At 36.9% G+C, this 19942-nt stretch overlaps 1 protein-coding gene across 1 annotated transcript; it reads left to right on the forward strand.

The window, feature by feature from the left end:
• Window positions 1-1233: 1233 nt before the first annotated feature.
• LOC113470843 (Bardet-Biedl syndrome 4 protein homolog) lies at window positions 1234-19673 on the forward strand. Its single transcript, XM_026829574.1, has 10 exons — window positions 1234-1526; window positions 1979-2118; window positions 6695-6850; window positions 7597-7677; window positions 10702-10851; window positions 11185-11307; window positions 12083-12254; window positions 12737-12933; window positions 18852-18958; window positions 19331-19673. Exons 1-10 carry the CDS (start codon window positions 1409-1411, stop codon window positions 19671-19673), a joined length of 1587 nt encoding a protein of 528 aa, XP_026685375.1. The 5' UTR covers window positions 1234-1408.
• The last annotated feature ends 269 nt before the right edge of the window (window positions 19674-19942 follow it).

Consider the following 19942-nt stretch of genomic DNA (forward strand, 5'->3'; position numbering starts at 1 on the left):
CTCAAAACTTTCTGGCGTTTAACGTGTTAAGGGAAGAATCTCCCTATGAAGGTGTATCTAATATCTATATTTTTATATCCATTATCTCGTACATAATGGTCAGAAGTTGATATACCTAGTAAGCAAGTCACAGATGTGTGAGTATATTATTGGTGGGTTACCTTGGTAACAAACAAACATTTAAGCACAAACAAACAGATATTACGAACAAAACATTCTTCCATTTATTGTTCATAATGTAATTGGTCTCTCAAAAGGGTACTCTCAAAAATTTCTGGCGTTTAACGTGTTAAGGGAAGAATCTCCCTATGAAGGTGTATCTAATATCTATATTTTTATATCCATTATCTCGTACATAATGGTCACAAGTTGATATAGTAAGCAAGTCACAGATGTGTGAGTATGTTATTGTTGGGTTACCTTGGTAACAAACAAACATTTAAGCACAAACAAACAGATATTACGAACAAAACATTCTTCCATTTATTGTTCATAATGTAGAATATGTTGTTACATTAACTTTTTGTTTACCTACCATTATTTTGTTAGATAATCTTTTTTCCATTATTAATCTTTAAAAGTTGTTCGTTTTTTTCCACTGTAGAGTGTTAAGTAGGTACCTAAGTAAGTAGTAAGTAGGTAGATATTTTTTTCCATAATATTTTAGTTAATTCTTTTATTAAATTTATACCTACAGAACCTCTTGTATATGGACCTACCTACAGTCTTTCTAAAATCAATCTCATTGTAGGATGGTGAAAGTTTAGCCTTTTCAAAGGATTACACTCTTTCCTATCTCTCTGGCTCTCTACGTAATAGGGAGGTGTCAACTACAGACAGCAAGCAAGCAAGCAAGCACAATTTCATGAAATTCTGAAAGGGGTCATTTCATCATGGTAGTTTGATAAAGTCTTGAACTACTGAAAAATGGAGCAGGAGCCTATAGCGGGACCTTCTACGGCTAAGGACATCTCAAATGGACCTGCAATGTCTGGAGATAAAAGTTTGACCAACCTTTTTTCCATTATTAATCGTTAAAAGTTGTTCGTTTTTTCCACTGTAGAGTGTTAAGTACCGACCAACCTGGTGTTATTTATCTATAGGTACCTAAGTAAGTAGTAAGTAGGTAGATATTTTTTTTCCATAATATTTTAGGTAATTCTTTTATTTATAACTACAGAACCTCTAGTATCTGGACCTACCTACAGTCTTTCTAAAATCAATCTCATTGTAGGATGGTGAAAGTTTAGCCTTTTCAAAGGATTACCTACACTCTTTCCTATCTCTCTGGCTCTCTACGTAATAGGGAGTTGTCAACTACAGACAGCAAGCAAGTAAGCACAATCTTATGAAATTCTGAAAAGGGTCATTTGATCATGGTAGTTTGAAGAAGTCTTGAACTACTGAAATGGAGCAGGAGCCTATAGCGGGACCTTCTACGGCTAAGGACATCTCAAATGGACCTGCAATGTCTGGAGATAAAAGTTTGACCAAATTAAAGGCCCCACCAGTCAAATTTCGTACCAGTAAGTTATTCATCTCAATAGTCCTTAAGAGCATTAAATCGGTTCAAGTAGGTAGGTAGGTACCTAAGAAAACTGTAAAAATGACATCTCCACCAATTTTTCATATGTAGCGTATTGCATACTCAAATGATTACACGGCGTTCATACAAATGATTTTCGGTAGGTAGGTAGGTACATTCCTAGAAAAACTGTAAAAATGACATCTCCACCAATTTTTCATATGTAGCGTATTGCATACTCAAATGATTACACGGCGTTCATACAAATGATTTAATTTATTTTCAGTAGTGGATGTGCTTATTCTCTTACCTACAACTAGAGTTGGGGACTTGGGGAGACAGTCTGAGAGAGAGAGAGAGAGAGAGAGCACAGGGCATATTCCTAACGATAATAATATTTATTTCTCATACTTAGTATTGGTAATGATTTAATTTAATGATTTTTTTTCTCAGTCAATCTGGTACCTTTGGAAACTCGCAATTGGCTACTTTACACCAAGTACTGTCGGCAGGAATTTGAAGAATGCAAACTGCTTATCGAGCAAGAACTAGAACAGACTGGAGGAAACAACGAATGTGCCAACTATATCTATGTAAGTCAACACATCTACATATATCCATAGGTATCTAAAGTCATATGTCAATGATGTTATCAGGTTATTTATTTACATATTATTAGCTCTATCCAAGTATCCATCTATCATATCTGTGTAAATCACCTAACTACCCTCATCTATGGTATGCATTTATATTTGCATATTATTAGTGGAAATCTGAAAAGGGAAAGTCAAAGGAGGGGAAGACGGAGATAGAACAGAAGGAAGATTTTGTTTGAAGAGCAAACAACAGGAGGAGAGTAGTTAGAAGATTGACACCAACGCTAAAGTTAAATGACCTGAACTTTTTTAAAAAACAACATTTTTCAAAACCCATAGAGCCATCTTTTAGGAGAAGCATGTCGAAAACAGTTGTATGTACAATAACCGTCAGACTTTGGGATTAATGCTAAGAAAATTTTGTAACCCCGCCAAGAAAAAACTTTTGTACAAGAATGCAAACTGCTGATCGAGCAAGAACTAGAACAGACTGGAGGAAACAACGAATGTGCCAACTATATCTATGTAAGTCAACACATCTACATATATCTATAGGTATCTAAAGTCATATATCAATGATGTTATCAGGTTATCACGTTATTTATTTATTTACATATTATTAGTTCTATCCATCTATCATATCTGTGTTATCTGTGTAAATCAACTAACTACCCTCATCTATGGATTCTATGGTATGCATTTATATTTGCATATTATTAGTGGAAATCTGGAAAGGGAAAGTCAAAGGAGGGGAAGACGGAGATAGAACAGAAGCTTTTGTACATTATTCTTCTGAGAACTTTGTGTCTTGATGGAAAGAAGGGAGGATGAAGGGAGACGGATTTACGAGTTGATTACAGTAGGGGAATGTGGGATGAAATAGGAAAGTGTCAAAGTGTAAGAAAATCCGAAAAGCCAATCCAACTTTCCCTCGAGGTCTCAAGTCTTGACTCAGTAAAAACCAATTTCCACCAATGAAAGAACTTTGATATTGCACCCAGTGGCTTCCAATCGGTGATAAAGTTTGTAAAGGAGGCTCTAGATGGAATAGGAAAGTGTCAAAGTGTAAGGAAATCCGAAAAGCCAATCCAGCTTTCCCTCGAGGTCTTAAGTCTTGACCCAGTAAAAACCAATTTCCACCAATGAAAGAACTTTGATATTGCACCCAGTGGCTTCCAATCGGTGATAAAGTTTGTAAAGGAGGCTCTCAGTAATTCACCAGAAAAATTGTGAAGAGGCCCTGAGGCTCTAAACTAAAACAAATAGATAAGGGACATTGCTGATTGTACCTACGAAAAGTTTTGGGATTCATTAATGATTGATATAGGGAACGCTTCAATCTTCACTGAAGACACAAAAACAAAACTAAAACAATTCATCTTCAAGGCCTTCTGAAAATCAATCCCCCACAGCCCTCCAATCTTTCTACAGTCAATACCCTGCACCCCCGTCATTCAATCTCCTCAACCCTATAGCTATAGGTATAGACAAACACTCCATCCTCATTCAATCTTCTGATTTCCCCTGTGTTGATATAGAAAACAATCATTACTTTTTACTCACCATTTTTCCTCGTGCAATTAAAATTTAATTAGTGTCGAACGATTCAAAATGTCAAGACCGAACTCCCCCCGCTCTTAGTTTTTCTGCTTGACTGAAAATTGTGTAAATTAATCACGAGGTGGCGTTCGAATTATCATTAGGAAGACAAGGTTACGCCGCAAATGGTGAATTGGGTCCCGAATAGGATTATTTAGGTCTTTCGGGAAAAAAGGTCACGGTCGAATTTGAGCCCAGGTCAGGTAATAATTAGGGCCTTTATATGTTTATAAATACATTTTAGGAAGGCCTACTTTCTCTTAAGAAAAAAGAAAAAAAAACCTTAGTAATTAATGATCACCTTCAATTATTTTGATAGATTTTGTTAGATAAAAAGGTTTTCGACTTTCTCCTCAAACGAGAATCTTTCTGATTTAGGGAGTTGGATATCCACTAGAAAAATCAGGCAGACCACTTTTTCTCAGGTACCTTTCTAATAATTTATTATGTAAGTTTGTAGGTACATAAATAAATTATCGGACCCCAATCCATACTTAGCCGCTCACCCATTCCCATTTTTTGAGGAAGAGAATTTAGGGCACAACATTTTTCCAACTTGATGAGGAATTTATATAAGGAAGAGATCAAGGAAAAAAACGTGTTTTCTTTCGTGAAAAAAAAAAAAAAAAAATATTATTATTTTACCTGATATTTTGGAATAGGTGTGACCTGAAGTGAGTTTTACAATTCACTGAACTAATAATTGTTTCTACCTTAATATTCTTTCAGTGTGTATAGGAATCACATTCAGTTTCGGTCCCTTTTGAATTGGTTATTCACATTATACATATTTCAATTTCCAGTTTTATTCCGTGAAAAATATTGGGGAAGTTTGTTCACGAGCTGAAAAGGATGCTGAAAGAGATTGACACCAACGCTAAAGTTAAATGACCTGAACTTTTTTAAAAAACAACATTTTTCAAAACCCATAGAGCCATCTTTTAGGAGAAGCATGTCGAAAACAGTTGTATGTACAATAACCGTCAGACTTTGGGATTAATGCTAAGAAAATTTTGTAACCCCGCCAAGAAAAAACTTTTGTACATTATTCTTCTGAGAACTTTGTGTCTTGATGGAAAGAAGGGAGGATGAAGGGAGACGGATTTACGAGTTGATTACAGTAGGGGAATGTGAGATGGAATATGAAAGTGTCAAAGTGTAAGGAAATCCGAAAAGCCAATCCAGCTTTCCCTCGAGGTCTTAAGTCTTGACCCAGTAAAAACCAATTTCCACCAATGAAAGAACTTTGATATTGCAAAGTGATGTTCTTAGGAAATGAAGGTAGAAACACTCTACCGTCACTTGACGTGATTACTAGCCACTACTGTGTGGCTGTCTCGAACGAAATTATCTACAATATTATGGGAAAACTTTGTAGTATGTATGTACATCTCTCTGACTCCTAATACATTACTTTCCTTGAAGGATAAGGAAAGTAAAAAGGGGAAAGAATAGGAATTCTATCCTTTCCTTAAAAATAAGGAAAACGGGGGTGGAATTCCATCTTTCCTCGAAATTCCTTTCTTTGCCTTACCGGACATACTTATGTTACTGAAAAACTGCATGAATAGTTTCCTAGAACAGGCCTTAAACAGGGCACACTGCCTTGACACAAGTTCCACGCGTGACCTATATATTTTCATTGTTCCAGAATTCACATTTCCTCAGTACATTTTATTCTCGTGAAAAAATCATAACTCTTTGAGCGATAGGATTTCTGGTTCAAGGCAGCTCACGTGAAATGCTATATTGTAGGCTGTAGACAAAGGAGAAGAAAGAATTCATAGAGGATGAGCAAACAAATCATAAGTCTCAATTTTTAGTACAAAGTCAAAGTTTTAATATTATTATTTAAATTTAAATGCCATGTGGCAGGGTTCTCATGTAGGTGAAACCTTAAAAAAATAAAAAGACCAACAAGAGTGAAAATCGAGAGGAATAAATTTAAAAAATGAATAATTTCAGGAAGTTAGGTGCGAAATGAGATTCAAACTTTATCTTAATTTATAAACATTATGAACTTAATTAATTATGATGTAGATTTTGTATAAGAAACTTATTAGTTTATTATGAAGTAAGAGTTAGAAATGTTAAGAAGTGCAAAGATGCAAAGTTATTGGAGGATAGAGGGTTTAATGGAAAAGGTTTCTCAAAATACAATAGATACGAGTATTTAGCTACAGGGTGTATTCATCTTCATCTCCTATATCTTTTAAACATTATGAACTTAATTAATTATGATGTAGATTTTGTATAAGAAACTTATTAGTTTATCATGAAGTAAGAGTTAGAAATGTTAAGAAGTGCAAAGATGCAAAGTTATTGGAGGCTAGAGGGTTTAATGGAAAAGGTTTCTCAAAATACAATAGATACGAGTATTTAGCTACAGGGTGTATTCATCTTCATCTCCTATATCTTGTTTCAGTCTGTATGCAAATGTTCATAGATTCTAGACAATCTTCAAACTTTAGCCAAAGACATCCTGTACATTGCAATTTTCAAGGGTTTCCTAATGTCATTAAAAAGAAGGGCTTTCGTTCGCCTCATTGCATTAACTCCTTTTCAATAGAGGTCTCTTGAAGTTATTAACTTTCTTTTAAGTCTTTTAACTTAATCATTTATCCAAGGTTGGTCCGTAGCTACTACACTTTTGTCTTTGTTAAACACTTGCTAATAGGCAATTTCAAGGAATCCTTTTGTCTTTGTTAAACACTTGTTAATAGGCAATTTGAAGGAAATTAATTAGGTGTACGTAGAGACAGTGAAAAGTTTACCCTACCCTCTGGTGTTCTCTTTCAATGTCCTAGTTTCCAATTATCCGTCGAAGCGTTTATTAATGAAGTTCGTTATTGAAAGCAATATTATTATTGTTATTAGTTATCTTCTTCTTCTTTTTGTAAAACATAACTGACAACCTTGGATGAGAATTTTGAGTACTTAAAAATATTGATAAAAACCCTTCGCCTAAAGAGAGGAAATTATGAAAGAGAGGAGTGACTTGGCCACGGAACTTGGACTACTTTATCTACAAGAGGGTCAAAATGAAAAAGCTCTCAACAAGCTTGCTTACGCCATCGCCCATGATCAAGTTCACGCAAAGGCTTTACTCGCTATTGGTACAGAATTTCAGGTGAGTCAATGTCGAGTGTTCAAATCCCGCCCGGGGGAGAACTTTACAGATAGGGTTCGTCCACGGGACGGCTGGATTTCTCCTATCATGTTGTCCTAGGATTTCTCTGCAATTTCGGGACACTAAGACTTCCGATGCTAAGGTGTGTCCACACCTAATCCATAGGCCGTCGATCGACATCAATCGACGACGTGAACCTATGTTGTCGAGGCAGTGTGTCGATCGGTTCAATGTCCTAGTTTCCAATTATCCGTCGAAGCGTTTATTAATGAAGTTCGTTATTGAAAACAATATTATTATTGTTATTAGTTATATCTTCTTCTTTTTGTAAAACAGAACTGACAACCTTGGATGAGAATTTTGAGTACTTAAAAATATTGATAAAGCCCCTAGCAGGCAATCGAAACTGCGGCCTAGCGCTTACAAGGCAGACGCGCTACCAACCAAGCTAACTAGGCTGGAATCCAATTTTTACTTCTTCTGATAATGGTAGTAGCCTAGTGCTGAAGTAAAGGGACTTTTCAGTCCCAGTACCAATTTCATTAACCTGTTTTTTTCTCTCTTTTCTCTAGTCACGTTGAAGCATTTGGAGGACACGGATAACGCCCGGATGTGTTTCGAGCAGGCTCTGAGCCTCTTTCTCATACTTAGTATTAGTACTGATTTAATTTAATGATTTTTTCTCAGTCAATCTGGTACCTTTGGAAACTCGCAATTGGCTACTTTACACCAAGTACTCTCGGCAGGAATTCGAAGAATGCAAACTGCTTATCGAGCAAGAACTAGAACAGACTGGTGGAAACAACGAATGTGCCAACTATATCTATGTAAGTCAACACATCTACATATATCTATAGGTATCTATGCAAGTCATATGTCAATGATGTTATCAGGTTATTTATTTACATATTATTAGTTCTATCCATCTATCATATCTGTATTATCTGTGTAAATCAACTAACTACCCTCATCCATGGTATGCATTTATATTTGCATATTATTAGTGGAAATCTGGAAAGGGGAAGTCAAAGGAGGGGAAGACGGAGATAAAACAGAAGGAAGATTTTGTTTGAAGAGCAAACAACAGGAGGAGAGTAGTTAGAAATGTTAGAATGGATAACATACGACATACGAGTAAGTTCTATCCATCTATCATATCTGTGTAAATCAACTAACTACCCTCATCTATGGTATGCATTTATATTTGCATATTATTAGTGGAAATCTGGAAAGGGAAAGTCAAAGGAGGGGAAGACGGAGATAGAACAGAAGGAAGATTTTGTTTGAAGAGCAAACAACAGGAGGAGAGTAGTTAGAAATGTTAGAATGGATAACATACGACATACGAGTAAGGGATTAAAGGATATTAAGGGCATTAATGGAAAATGAATAAATAGTGAGAGAGAGAGAGAGAGAGAGAGAGGTTAGAAATGTTAGAATGGATAATATACGACATACGAGTAAGGGATTAAAGGATATTAAGGGCATTAATGGAAAATGAATAAATAGTGAGAGAGAGAGAGAGAGAGAGAGAGAGTCAGAAAGATGAGAAGAGAAGAAAAGAGAAGAGGAGACATGACATAAGATCTCTCTATCTCTTTCGAGAAAACAGGAGAAGAGAAGGGAAGAATAGACTAAACAGATTGTGACGAAGATTGTACACAGTATGTAGCATACTACCTAGTGAGAGACATAGGATTAGGAGGGAATAGATTTACTCAAAGATAATGAGGCTAGAGAAGACTGTGAGACCGATAGAACAAGAAGGAAGGAAAGAGTTAGGGCGGGATAACTCTACTGTGTAAGTGTGTATTCACAGTCTAATAGTAGAAGAGACGACTAGAGACTCCTTAGAGAATAGGGAGGTTCAATTTCTATTTTATACTGTACGGCAAATTTTTTCGAGAAAACAGGAGAAGAGAAGGGAAGAATAGACTAAACAGATTGTGACGAAGATTGTGACACATTGCAGTATGTAGCATACTACCTAGTGAGAGACATAGGATTAGGAGGGGATAGATTTACTCAAAGATAATGAGGCTAGAGAAGACTGTGAGACCGATAGAACAAGAAGGAAGGAAAGAGTTAGGGAGGGATAACTCTACTGTGTAAGAGTGTATTGGCCTGGCGCACTGCCGTGCGCCTAGATTCACAGACTAATAGTAGAAGAGACGACTAGCGACTCCTTAGAGAATACGGAGGTTCAATTGCTATTTTATACTATATGGCAAATTTTAGCGAAAATACCACAAGAAAAGATAAAAGGAGTGAAAAAAGAGATAAAAGGAGTCCAGACAAAAGTATAATAGACAAAAGTAGGTATACAAAACAAAAGCTAGCAGAGGAGTCATCACAAAACATGCCAGACCACATAATGACATTACGTTCTGTTTTGTTAGATAGCAAAGCTAGCAAAACAACCGAAAAACCTCATTCGCACTTCATGACTTTCATGTCCTCAAAATTAAATTCACACTTCCCTAGCGAAACTTTTTACCATGGAGACCTGCGAGTGAATTTATGCTCTAGTTCTCCATTTAGTTTGCCAGGGAAAATAATGTAGGTAAAACTTTGTCTAAAACAAATAGATAAGGAACTTTGCTAATTGTACCTACGAAAAGTTTTGGGATTCATTAATGATTGATATAGGGAACGCTTCAATCTTCACTCAAGATACAAAAACAATTCATCTTCAAGGCCTTCTAAAAATCAATCCCCCACAGCCCTCCAATCTTTCTACAGTCAATACCCTGCACCCCCGTCATTCAATCCCCTCAACCCTACAGACAAACACTCCATCCTCATTCAATCCCCTCAACCCTACAGACAAACACTCCATCCTCATTCAATCCCCTCAACCCTACAGACAAACACTCCATCCTCATTCAATCTTCTGATTTCCCCTGTGTTGATATCGAAAACAATCATTACTTTTTACTCACCATTTTTCCTCGTGCAATTAAAATTTAATTAGTGTCGAACGATTCAAACTGTCAAGACCGAACTCCCCCCGCTCTTAGTTTTTCTGCTCGACTGAAAATGGTGTAAATTAATCACGAGGTGGCGTTCGAATTATCATTAGGAAGACAAGGTTACGCCGCAAATGGTGAATTGGGTCCCGAATAGGATTATTTAGATCTTTCGGGAAAAAAGGTCACAGACGAATTTGAGCCCAGGTCAGGTAATAATTAGGGGCTTTATATGTTTATACATTTTAGGAAGGCCTACTTTCTCTTAAGAAAAAAGAAAAAAAAACCTTAGTAATTAATGATCACCTTCAATTATTTTGATAGATTTTGTTAGATAAAAAGGTTTTCGACTTTCTCCTCAAACGAGAATCTTTCTGATTTAGGGAGTTGGATATCCACTAGAAAAATCAGGCAGACCACTTTTTCTCAGGTACCTTTCTAATAATTTATTATGTAAGTTTGTAGGTACATAAATAAATTATCGGACCCCAATCCATACTTAGCCGCTCACCCATTCCCATTTTTTGAGGAAGAGAATTTAGGGCACAACATTTTTCCAACTTGATGAGGAATTTATATAAGGAAGAGATCAAGGAAAAAAACGTGTTTTCTTTCGTGAAAAAAAAAAAAAAAAAATATTATTATTTTATGTAGGTATTTATTTTTCATGTCGCTGGACGCTGGAAGTATTTTTCTTTCAACACTAGACGAAAACAAATAATCAAGTATGCCATGAAAATGAAACGAATGTCAAAAGAATGATCTGAGCTTCAGAAATACATAAATATGTAGTAACAAAACTGGTTTTAGTAGATGATTTTTTTTCTATCTGCTCGGCCATTTTTCTTTTGAAATAAAATTTTCCTGTCAAATTCCAGGCAGTTTTCCTCCAACAGTGACTTGGCCACGGAACTTGGACTACTTTATCTACAAGAGGGTCAAAATGAAAAAGCTCTCAACAAGCTTGCTTACGCCATCGCCCATGATCAAGTTCACGCAAAGGCTTTACTCGCTATTGGTACAGAATTTCAGGTGAGTCAATGTCGAGTGTTCAAATCCCGCCCGGGGGAGAACTTTACAGATAGGATTCGTCAACGGGACGGCTGGATTTCTCCTATTATGTTGTCCTAGGATTTCTCTCTGCAATTTCGGGACACTAAGACTTCCGATGCTATGGTGTGTCCACACCTAATCCATAGGCCGTCGATCGACATCAATCGACGACGTGAACCTATGTTGTCGAGGCAGTGTGTCGATCGGTTCACTCGGTCGATCGACGGCCTGTCGACTATGTGTGAACACTGGACACGCCTTTACAGTTCCTCTCTCAAAAAGTCTTATTATTATTGTTATTATCATTTTCAGAAATACAAAGAACCTGAAATAGCCCTGGCAAAATACAAGCTGGCTGCTCAAAAACTAACGGAGTCCTCTAGTCTGTGGAATAACATTGGAATGTGCTTCTTCAGCAAGAAGAAATTCGTAGCGGTACGTCTTTTGCAGACCATACAATTTACGAGTATGTATTAGCTGTTTTTTTATGAAGGGGTGAGATCATCAAAAAAATTAATGAATATATCATGACCATTTTTTCTAAGGAACATTTTAAGTAGCATGGTTATGGTTATTACAGTCAAACCCATCTAAATGGGACCCTTCTAAATGGGAAATCTAGATAAAAGGGAAAAATCGTGGCCCTACATTAAATTTGCAAGTTGTAACTGTAAATGGGAAACCCTTTTATAATTGTAAAACCTGGATAAGTCTTATTATTATTGTTATTATTATTTTCAGAAATACAAAGAACCTGACATAGCCCTGGCAAAATACAAGCTGGCTGCTCAAAAACTAACGGAGTCCTCTAGTCTGTGGAATAACATTGGAATGTGCTTCTTCAGCAAGAAGAAATTCGTAGCGGTACGTCTTTTGCAGATCATACAATTTACGAGTATGTATGAGCTGTTTTTTTTTATGAAGGGGTGAGATCATCTAAGAAAAAAATCATGACCATTTTTTCTAAGGAACATTTCAAGTAGCATGGTTATGGTTATTACAGTCAAACCCATCTAAATGGGACCCTTCTAAATGGGAAATCTGGATAAAAGGGAAAAATCGTGGCCCTACATTAAATTTGCAAGTTGTAACTGTAAATGGGAAACCCTTTTATAATTGTAAAACCTGGATAAAAGGGAAAAAATTGCTGGTCCCTTGGATTCCCAATTAGATAGGTTCTGTATTATTATTATTATTGCAAAATTTCCAGGCTATAAGCTGTCTCAAACGCGCCATCTACTTGGCTCCCTTGGATTGGAAAATCAACTACAACATGGGCTTGCTACATCTGCATACCAGACAATACGCCTCTGCATACACCTACCTATCTGCTGCAGTGAAATCGAATCGTACGCATGCGCACACCTATATGCTCCTGGCTAGTGAGTATCGGTTATTTGACTATCGTCCCGAAATCGAAGAGAGAAGGAAAACCGGATAGGAGAAAACGAGAAAGCCAGCCGTTCCGAGAACGAACCTTATCCATTCAGGATAAAATTCGCCCCTAGCAGATGTCCTAGTTTCCAATTATCCGTCGAAGCGTTTATTAATGAAGTTCGTTATTGAAAGCAATATTATTATTGTTAATATTGTTATTAGTTATATCTTCTTCTTTTTGTAAAACAGAACTGACAACCTTGGATGAGAATTTTGAGTACTTAAAAATATTGATAAACGCCCCGAGCAGGGAATCGAACCTGCGGCCTAGCGCTTACAAGGCAGACGCGCTACCAACCAAGCTAACTAGGCTGGAATCCAATTTTCACTTCTTCTGATAATGGTAGTAGCCTAGTGCTGAAGTAAAGGGATTTTTCAGTCCCAGTACCAATTTCATTAACCTGTTTTTTTTCTCTCTTTTCTCTAGTCACGTTGAAGCATTTGGAGGACACGGATAACGCCCGGATGTGTTTCGAGCAGGCTCTGAGCCTCTCCAAACACGATCTGGAGGTTCTGCTCAACTATGCCATATTCTTGCAATCTGTCGAGGAGGACAATCGATCCCGAGAAATCCTGAAGGAATTCTTTCTCATCCATCAAAACGGGACTAATGTCGACACCGAGGTAAATATTACTAACTTTCTAAAATAGAAGGAATCTGAGCGCACGGCAGTGCTGTATCATCATGGATGTTAAAGAGTGTCTGAGCCTCTCCAAACACGATCTGGAGGTTCTGCTCAACTATGCCATATTCTTGCAATCTGTCGAGGAGGACAATCGATCCCGAGAAATCCTGAAGGAATTCTTCCTCATCCATCAAAACGGGACTAATGTGGACACCGAGGTAAATATTACTAACTTTCTAAAATAGAAGGAATCTGAGCGCACGGCAGTGCTGTATCATCATGGATGTTAAAGAGTGTACCCTGAAGTCATGCGAAAGTCGGGGTATAAAAACCATGTGAAAAGGTTACGTATGGCATAATTTGAGCATACCACAAAGCGAGGGATGGTAAAACTGAGGGGAAAAAAGGAAGAGATTCTTGACGGCCCGTCAGATATGAGAGAGAGGCGAAATGGATCATTCAATTATAATGCGTTTGACACTTTGTAAAAACTGACATCATCGAAGGTTACGTATGGCATAATTTGAGCATACCACAAAGCGAGGGATGGTAAAACTGAGGGGGAAAAAAGGAAGAGATTTCTTGACGGCCCGTCAGATATGAGAGAGAGGCGAAATGGATCATTCAATTATAATGCGTTTGACACTTTGTAAAAGGTTACGTATGGCATAATTTGAGCATACCACAAAGCGAGGGATGGTAAAACTGAGGGGGAAAAAAAGGAAGAGATTTCTTGACGGCCCGTCAGATATGAGAGAGAGGCGAAATGGATCATTCAATTATAATGCGTTTGACACTTTGTAAAAACTGACATCATCTTGACATACGTTAAAAAAAAAAAAAAACAAACAAACACGTGTAATATGTCCCTTGATTCATCCTGCCATTTCTAGTCTTCAATATGATATGCATGGGAAAAAGTGAAGGATTGAAGGATTTTTATACATGCAACATATCCGTGTCATTGGAAATAAATTAGTTTCATTATAGGTAGTACGTAGATACACAAGGTATAATAAAGAGTAGAAAAATGAATATCACATTAGAGGTATATTAAAGACAGGGTTGTTCATTTTATAATATTTACCCCTCCTTTTTTTATGTGAATCACTTTCTTCTTTGTATCCAAGCGGTTATCTATTTTGGATTCGCCCCGGGCGGGAATCGAACTTACCACCTTGAGCTTACAAGGTAGGCGTGCTACCTTCACCCTCCAAACTAACAAGGCTGGCTTTCTAAAAGTCTTTTAGGTAGGCTGGTAAGAAAATGAAAAGTTTTTGAAGGATAAAAGTCAATAGATTTTTCCAAGTAGATATAATATGTATTATGTACATGAAAGGTACCTCCATGTATGTAGCTCTCGTTATTTAGGACTAGCCGAAATCCGTCGCTTCGCTCCGGATTTCTGCTAGTAAATCCTTACGGCATGGCCGTTCATGTCACTCACCCATTTAGTGGTCTTGCTCGGCGTAGCTTAACAAAAATGAACCGGAAAATAGCCTATAACCTTCACGGGAGTGCAAGCAATAAGTTCACAAAGTTTCATAGCAATCGGATGAGCGGTTTAGCCAGGTATAAAGTTTGAACAAACAAACACAAACAAATAAACAAACAAACAAACAAATATTCATTTTTATACTCGTATATTAGATAAGAATAAATTCAGCCTGTATTCATCCGAACAAACTCATAAAAAAGGAAAAAAGCAGAGAGAGAAAAAGATGTGTGAAAGTTTTTTTCTCTGAAATATAGGCAAGCAAAAAGTTTGTTGAAGTCATGAAGTTTTAAAGTGTGGATGTGGAAAATTGTGAGCTCATATTATAACGCTATTTGAATGTATAGGGGGTCCCTCTACATCAGAAATAACAACAGAAATGTCAATTTATTTCGTTTTCTGTTCTCAAACTTTGTGCTGATTTATGTATTTCCTCTTTGGAAAATTACTATGACTGTGACGGAAAAGGAACTGTTTAGTCCTATTCTGTGGAGTGGAATATAGGTATATAGATAGAAACTGTAGGTAGGTACCCATATCATAATTTTCTTGTCATAATGAATTTACATAACAGACATAGGTACATAAATGTTCATTAAATGTGTATGTGTATGTGTAACTGTAAAAATAACCAAAGAAAATATTAGATAAAGCAAAAGATGAGAAATGGTGTCTTGTCTAATTTTAGATCTTACGAGTAAAAGCCGTGTCGACCGAAGACATCAGCATTAGATAACTACCTTAATACGAACCATGTTTCTCTTCATTAGAGAAAAGACACAAGCACACAATGAACATTAGAGAAGACACAAACACATTAGAAGATCCATTTAGTGGTCTTGCTCGGCGTAGCTTAATAAAAATGAACCGGAAAATAGCCTATAACCTTCACTGGAGTGCAAGCAATAAGTTCACAAAGTTTCATAGCAATCGGATGAGCGGTTTGGCCAGGTATGAAATTCGAACAAACACACACAAACAAACAAACAAATATTCATTTTTATACTCGTATATTAGATCCCACCCCAAAAAAGATTAGAAATCAATTTTGTACCCCGCCTTTTATTCACTTCATAATTTGTGTGCCCTTAATAAGAACCATTAGCACACAATGAACATTAGAGAAGACACAAACACATTAGAAGAAAAGCACAGAGACGTACTCGGTAATGACTACAAAGAGTCTCCATTAGTGCAAAGCACACTGGTATGGCCTTTACTATCATTTAGGCTGCAAATCGGATTACTGTACTCGGTAATGACTACAAAGAGTCTCCATTAGTGCAAAGCACACTGGTATGGCCTTTACTATCATTTAGGCTGCAAATCGGATTACAAAAGCTAATGTCGAAAAATTACTCTTAACTAAATCTTTAATGTGTCAACAACCAACGTACTAAACGGCCATTATGATCCTGGCGAAATCCAGTTATTTCAGGCGACATTTTAATTTTTTATGAACAGCGAAAAAATTCCCTCGAACGTGTTTGGGGTTGGTAAATTCGGGTCACGGAAATATTAGCGAAAGGAAGAAGAAAACGTTAAGGCTTTACGTGACCAATTATTATTTTGTAACGCTCTATGCAGAGGTACCTCGAGTCAACAGCTCATTTTGAGGAGTTCTTTCAGCTCTTTGATCCTCGGTTGAAATTTTCAAGAAAAATCAATTTTCCATTTAGATAACAAAAAAAGTAATACTGAGAGTTTGTGTTATGTACCTCCTGGACTACAAATCTAACTGGGTGAAGGGTAGTGATTTACTCAGTTGGAGAAAATGCAGCTTTTAGAGGTACAAAATTACAAACCAATTGAAAGTAACTAAGAGAACTGGAACGCTACTGGATTCTAGTGGTTATTACCCGAGGCCAGTATAGTTGGACTGTTTAGCTATTTTAGCCTAAATCTGCAGTAGGATATACGGGCAAATTCGAATATTTTTTTTCAAAGCCTGCACTAAAAAATACAACAAATAAAATGTGCTAAACTATGAGAAAGGGAGAAGGAGTGAAGGGTAGTGGTTTACTCAGTTGGAGAAAATGCAGTTTTTAGAGGTACAAAATTACAAACCCAATTGAAAGTAACTAAGAGAACTGGAACGCTACTGCATTCTAGTGGTTATTACCCGAGGCCAGTATAGTTGGACTGTTTAGCTATTTTAGCCTAAATCTACAGTAGGATACGGGCAAATTCGAATATTTTTTTTCAAAGCCTGCACTAAAAAATACAACAAATAAAATGTGCTAAACTATGAGAAAGGGAGAAGGCGGGCAAATTTGAATAATTTTTTTCAAAGCCTGCACTAAAAAATACAACAAATAAAATGTGCTAAACTATGAGAAAGGGAGAAGGGATAAGAAGAGGAAGAATAAAACGAGGGAAATAAAAAAGGGACCGAGTTCATTAACTTTGAAATGAGGAATACACAATTCAGGCTGAGCTATAAAAGGAAGTACATAATTCCGAGTAGGAAAGCCTGCAGTGAGGCCTATGAAATGAGGAATACACAATTCAGGCTGAGCTATAAAAGGAAGTACATAATTCCGAGTAGGAAAGCCTGCAGTGAGGCCTAAGCATATTAATATTTTCCTTCTGTTCCTCAATTCATCACGTTCTCATAAAAAATCCCAAGTTTTGAACCCAGCTCATTGTTCCTTTGAAACTGTAGTGCAGGGGTGCACAAACTCAAGATGACCGCGGGCCGCATTGGACCTTAAATTGTTGGTAGCGGGCCGCATTCATTTTTTAGCCGTAATGTTCCTTTTTCGTGATTTTTCCTTAAAAATCAAAATGAGCTCGCCGGCCGCACTTTGTGCACACCTGCTGTAGTGCATGGAGGGTTCTATTCTCAGTGAGCATACACTACTTATCAACAATAATTAGGTAAAGTACCTAGCTACCTAAGAGTTCTTCAAATACAGAACTGTAATAGCCGTAATGTTCCTTTTTCTTGATTTTTCCTTAAAAATCAAAATGAGCTCGCCGGCCGCACTTTGTGCACACCTGCTGTAGTGCATGGAGGGCTCTATTCTCAGTGAGCATACACTACTTATCAACAATAATTAGGTAAAGTACCTAGCTACCTAAGAGTTCTTCAAATACAGAACTGTAAATTTTGCAACTAGGTACTACAGCTTATTTGAACTTGAAGTACCTCATTAAAGTTAGTGCTCCTGAAGACCTGAAGGTTAAGTACATATTTATACACGATAAGACGATTACGATATAGTGACATACTTTCGTCGATAAACTAGCTCTTGAAGTACCCCATCTCTTGAAAATAAACAAGCTAGGGGATTAGGTACTACAGCTTATTTGAACTTGAAGTACCTCATTAAAGTGCTCCTGAAGATCTGAAGGTTAAGTACATATTTATACACAATAAGACGATTACGATATAGTGACATACTTTCGTCGATAAACTAGCTCTTGAAGTACCCCATCTCTTGAAAATAAACAAGCTAGGGGAAATCTTTAAATGGAATAAAATCTAATGAAGCAAAATCTTAAATTTAAATATACGCTGTATTTATCTGTAAAGTAAACAAAATATTTAATTTCAATTTAAATGCGGAATTATAATATTATGGAGCATGCAAATGCAAATATACGCTGTATTTATCTGTAAAGTAAACAAAATATTTAATTTCAATTTAAATGCGGAATTATAATATTATGGAGCATGCAAATGATGGGGAGGAAAGGGTTTGATAATAATAATTATAATCCGCTAAATAAGGCCCGATCAGACAAAAGCCGCTCTAAGCCTCATCTTTTCAATTTATAGCGGGAGGAAACCTTAAAGAAAAGATATGATTCCCATTCTATAGAGATGCACTGGATATCTTGCATGCTTGTTCCTCATTCTAATTATTGTAATAATCATCCTCCTGTCCATTTTTCCTGTAAACCACACATTTTGTAGAACTAAGAAAAGATAATCCAAACATCTACCTAAAGCATTAAAGGATCGAAAAAACACTCAGATTTTGACATGCAAATCAAGATTTCCCACTTTCCCATTTTGTCTTCAATAAAAGGGTTTGATAATTTGATGTTGAAAGAAAAGATAATCCAAACATCTACCTAAAGCATTAAAGGATGGAAAAAACACTCAGATTTGACATGCAAATCAAGATTTCCCACTTTCCCATTTTGTCTTCAATAAAAGGGTTTGATAATTTGATGTTGCCTCTTTTTCTCGTGATGACATGCAAATCAAGATTTCCCACTTTCCCATTTTGTCTTCAATAAAAGGGTTTGATAATTTGATGTTGCCTCTTTTTCTCGTGACGTTTTATGGAAATATGAAATCGTGGGTAGTGTGAGCTTCAAAGGATTTGCCTTTAAATCAGCAATGTAGGTAAGTATAAGTACTAATATTATGTGTGTCATTTTATTAACTGGAGAATTTTTTGTTCCAGCTTTCAGACACGGCCAATGAACTATCCAGGATTCTCCTCCCAGTGACTCGTGAACATTCCCATCTCTCTGAACCTCCACCAATACAACATGAACCCAGCAGTTCTAAGTTATTTCACTATCGTCCCGAAATCGAAGAGAGAAGGAAAATCGGATAGGAGAAAGCGAGAAATCCAGCCGTTCCGAGAACGAACCTTATCCATTCAGGATAAAATTCGCCCCGAGCAGGGAATCGAACCTGCGGCCTAGCGCTTACAAGGCAGACGCGCTACCAACCAAGCTAACTAGCATGAACCCAGCAGTTCTAATAAGCCAATCCCTCCACAGGATCCCAATAATCTCATTATGCCAACGCCAGATGACCCAGCACATGGGCCCAACAATCCTGTAATGCCAACCCCAACACACAGACCCAACGATACCATTATGCAAACCCCAACACATGAACTCAACAGTCCTACTAAACAGATCTCAACACAAGAGCCCAACAGTACCATAACAGTACTAACAAGCCAACCCCTCCACAGGATCCCAATAATCTCATTATGCCAACTCCAGATGACCCAGCACATGGGCCCAACAATCCTGTAATGCCAACCCCAACACACAAACCCAACGATACCATTATGCAAACCCCAACACATGAACTCAACAGTCCTACTAAACAGATCTCAACACAAGAGCCCAACAGTACCATATTGGTATCCCCAACACATCAACCCAACAGTCCGATTATGCCAGCCCCAGCTGACCCAGAACAAGAACCCAACATACAAATCCCAACAGATGAGCCACAAACATTTCAGGGTGACGATGAAGTTTAAAAATATATCATTACTTATTTAAATTTTCCACCGAAAAACATAAATGCTGGAATTTAAATTTAAAAGGTTTCAGTCGACAAATAGAATGGAGGGAAAATGGGGTCACCTTTTTTTTTAGAATTTATTTCAATATTGGTGTCAATGTTTTTACCTCAGAAAATGGTGTCACTGAACCTCCTGTTAATTGAGAATAATAGAGAATTTATTTCAATATTGGTGTCAATGTTTTTACCTCAGAAAATGGTGTCACTGAACCTCTTGTTAATTGA

Source organism: Diaphorina citri, unplaced genomic scaffold, assembly GCF_000475195.1.
Source record: "Diaphorina citri unplaced genomic scaffold, Diaci psyllid genome assembly version 1.1 scaffold1865, whole genome shotgun sequence".
Lineage (NCBI taxonomy): Eukaryota > Metazoa > Arthropoda > Insecta > Hemiptera > Psyllidae > Diaphorina > Diaphorina citri.